Here is a 3,541-nt window from a genome sequence, read left to right as displayed (position 1 = left end):
TTCAGAATCGAGCTTACCCGTTGCAACAACGCCTGAGCTCTCCTAGTATATATTAGAAGGGCACTTTTGAATCATGTACCTACTTTGTTTTACAAACTTTTTAATATGCGCAGATAGATACTGGTGTGGATGTTAAACAACAAAAGTTGTTGGTTTGTTTGTTAAGACTTAAGCCCACTAAAGTGGTTGTCTTGGCTCGACTGTATCAAGTGGAAATCTTAGTTTTACCTTTTTTACAAGTTTGTTAACTTGGCAATTTCAGTCCCCAAAGTTCAACAAGTTGGTTACATTTAATAAGAATAATTAGTTATGATAAAAAGGGATTTCGAGGAAATGTACATCCACGTTGTGATATAATTTTATTTAAGTTGCTTTCGTTTCTTTACATACATCGGTTACTTTAGTGACAAAAGGTTTCCAGGTTATTGGGGGGGGGGGGGGGGGTTATTGGAGTATTTGAAAGATTATGCCACCGAGTTCAGACTCGGTGTGTCAGTTTCGAGAAGGGAATCTGGGGAGTGGGAAGTGATATGTAGAAAGAGAGGTGGGGATGAAGAGATTGTTAGTGAATATTTCGATGCCGTTGTTGTTTGTAACTATCATTATACGGAGCCCCAAACCGCACGAATTGTAAATTTGTGAACTAAAGATTCAATTTTTAGGATGGGATTTTGATGGAAATTGTGGGGATTTTGAAGTTTTAATCAGGGCGTGTGAAATTTTGTGTGTACAGTATTTCTTGATCATAAAGTGTAAAATTTTCATGTAATTCTCGGGTTTTTGCTCCATTTCGATGTTCTTTTGGATAAAAGTGAACGAAGAATACTGTTTCTGAATAATGATATCAGCAAGTGCATGCATAATTTATTTTAAGACCAAAACTTAAATTCTGCCAAATAACAATTTGCCTTTTAGAAAAAAAAAAGGAAATTCAATGCCTTTTGCCACCATTAAACCACTTGCATCTCTAAGGATACAATCATACATTGTCTCAAAAGCGCAAAACAAACATAAAGAAGTTAGAACATAATAAAAATTAACTGTTACTCCTCCACCGCCAGCCTACTTCAATGCCTTCACCCAGCACACGAAGTTTAATAAGACCCATGTCTTCTTTTCTCCGACAACTCTCTAAGTTTACCAGACTAGACCATTTGTTAGGAAAGTCTTCGTACTCGACCTTGTACGTCCAAGCTGGATCCAACTCAAACTCCTCCTTTAGCTTTACCATAAGATCTTCAAATGTGGATGAGCGTGGGAGGTCGAATAACAAAATTTCGTTTCTGTAAGTAGCTAATATGGCTAGATCATCATCAACATCATAATCACCGTCACCGTCACCATCACCCTCATCTTCGTTTCCTTGGGGAACCTTCACGAGCCTGCTTTCACTCCCCAAATAAGAGTTCCCAACATCCACAACAAATACTTCATCATCAAGTTGTCCACCGGAAGCAAAATTAAAACTTGGCAAATACTTCTTTAGTGTCGATAACAGAACTTCCAACGTGAACAAATGGTTCCAACTGTGGGGCCAAAAAAACTCAAAGGCGTAGCCAAGTTCGCCCGTGTGAGAGCTCCTCAAGCATATCACAAAAGAAGCGCATTTGGTAGTGGCAGAAAGTAGCGCCAATACCCCCCTATTGTCACGCAACTTATATATGTTTCTGCACAGGTGTGATTTATGATTTTGAAGGGTCTTCGAGACTAGCCCATCCCCTTTGTTCAAGGAAATGACATCGAACTTATCATAAAAATCCTTAATGGAAGACATAGGGTCTTCATCCGAATCAACTGAATACCAACTCAGTTTCACCAAAGACATCAGATTATTCTCACTTTCATAAGAGATCCAGACTTGACCAAGCGATAGTCCATGTGACTCACAAGCCATCCCTAACGCCTTTTCAATTTCGACTTTGACAGGTTCCAAGCCACCAGGTATTGTCTGTTTAAAGAGACACGCCAAATAAAGTATTCAGACAGATTCAAAATATAAACATAAACATAGGTTTATTACCTTGTATGGCCATTTTCCTTGTACATGATAGATACTCAGACCCACTTTCTGCAAATTAACGAAATCAAAGTTTCAAAATGGGTTTTTTTTTTTTAAAAATTATTAAGCTTAATGAAGTAATAAAACACACCTCCAATTCCCGTTCCATCTCATTGAATATCGGAAGAAGATGCGAAGGATGCTTCATAGAGCATTCAACAACACCCAAGCATTCATCAGCAAGGAAAACTGGGAGCATGACACAACACGTTAACTCGCATTCCAAAGCAACATCCACCAACGGAGACCCTGACAATTCCCTCAAATCCAAAACAGCCTCAGGAAACCGGTTCCTGAATGCAGCGAGGACTGGACCACCGCTTATAATCCAAGCAGGGTGGTTATTATCTCTTCCTTCATGGATGCTATATTGATACTTAAGAGAACGCGGCCTATATTTATCTCGGAGAAGGCGGATAAAAGGCGGTGCGGCGTAGACCTTAGGGGACGGTGCAAGAACCAGATCAGACACCGGTCGCCAAAACTGAAAAATGATAGTCTTGAAAGGAAATGACTTTACACCCGCAAACACGGAGTATATCTTGTTGTAAACCTCCTCCTCCCCATCATCATTAGAATCATAATCATAATTGTTATATACACTACTACCTGAAGTTTGAAGTCCGTGGGTCCAAACAACCTGTCTACCAGAAGAACGCCTCGACGGACCTTTGAGAACACGGTATTCTGATGTGCCGTCCCCCATGCAAAACCCTAATCTCCGATATGAATTGTTGATGGGTTTAAAGGGGGTGTTTGGGATTCTTATCTTACCTCATCCGTATGACTTCTTCGAATAAAGTAAATAACTTAGGGGGGGTGTTTGGCCTAAAGCTTTTTTTAGTAAAGTTTGTAGTTTTTTTAGTTTTTTTTTACAAAATAAATTTAGTTTGGTGTTTGGTTTAGCTTTTTAGCTTATTTGAATATGGTTTTTAGCTTATTTGAAGATACTTATTTGTTAAAGGAGTTAAGTTACTCATTTGCCTTCAAATGATGGTGGACTAATAATATTGAAGCAACTTATTACGGCAACAAATCAAAGAATGGTGGATTTAACAACTTATTAAGACGTATAATCGAGTTGTAGAATATAAGCTAATCCAAACACTTAAAATGAGCTTATCAAATAATAGAAAATAAGCTATAAGCTACCTTAAAATATAAGCATAAGCTAGAAAATAAAAACATAAGCTAGAAAATAAAAGTTAGGCCAAACACCCCCTTACACTATTCAAAGTATAAGATGGTGAAAATAGAGATTATTTTATAGAATAGTAACCAACTTTGAAAGTTGCTCCAGTCTGGTCACTGATAAAAGCTTTCATTGTTGTTTCAATCCTATATATTTTACCTAAATACCAGGTAATTTAGGTTTTTTTTTGTTAAAAAAAAACCCTCAAAAAAATTCAAAAAAATTAATAAAAAACCATAATTCAAATATAAAACAAAAACAAAAAAAGTAAAAAAACTAAAACGTTTCGC

General features: G+C 37.2%; 1 protein-coding gene across 1 annotated transcript; it reads right to left on the bottom strand.

The window, feature by feature from the left end:
• Positions 1–922: 922 nt before the first annotated feature.
• LOC143591513 (protein NLP7-like) lies at positions 923–2,765 on the bottom strand. Its single transcript, XM_077071699.1, has 3 exons — positions 2,151–2,765; positions 2,021–2,068; positions 923–1,948 (listed from the first exon to the last, which is right to left on the bottom strand). The coding sequence occupies exons 1-3, from the start codon at positions 2,763–2,765 to the stop codon at positions 1,037–1,039; spliced, it is 1,575 nt and encodes a 524-aa protein (XP_076927814.1). The 3' UTR covers positions 923–1,036.
• Between the last annotated feature and the right edge of the window lie 776 nt (positions 2,766–3,541).

The sequence above is a fragment of the Bidens hawaiensis genome, unplaced genomic scaffold (genome assembly GCF_021521415.1).
Source record: "Bidens hawaiensis isolate Kalapana, Puna unplaced genomic scaffold, B.hawaiensis_p1.1 tig00039736_1, whole genome shotgun sequence".
Classification (NCBI taxonomy): domain Eukaryota; kingdom Viridiplantae; phylum Streptophyta; class Magnoliopsida; order Asterales; family Asteraceae; genus Bidens; species Bidens hawaiensis.
Note: the sequence above shows the minus strand (reverse complement) of the source record. Positions and strands in the feature narration are given on the sequence as shown.

Coding starts and splice junctions, on each gene's coding strand:
- LOC143591513 (XM_077071699.1), bottom strand. CDS start 2,765: ATGGGGGACGGCACATCAGAATACCGTGTTCTCAAAGGTCCGTCGAGG. Junction 2,069..2,150: donor AGATGGAACGGGAATTGGAG/GTGTGTTTTATT, acceptor GTTAATTTGCAG/AAAGTGGGTCTGAGTATCTA. Junction 1,949..2,020: donor AAGGAAAATGGCCATACAAG/GTAATAAACCTA, acceptor CTCTTTAAACAG/ACAATACCTGGTGGCTTGGA.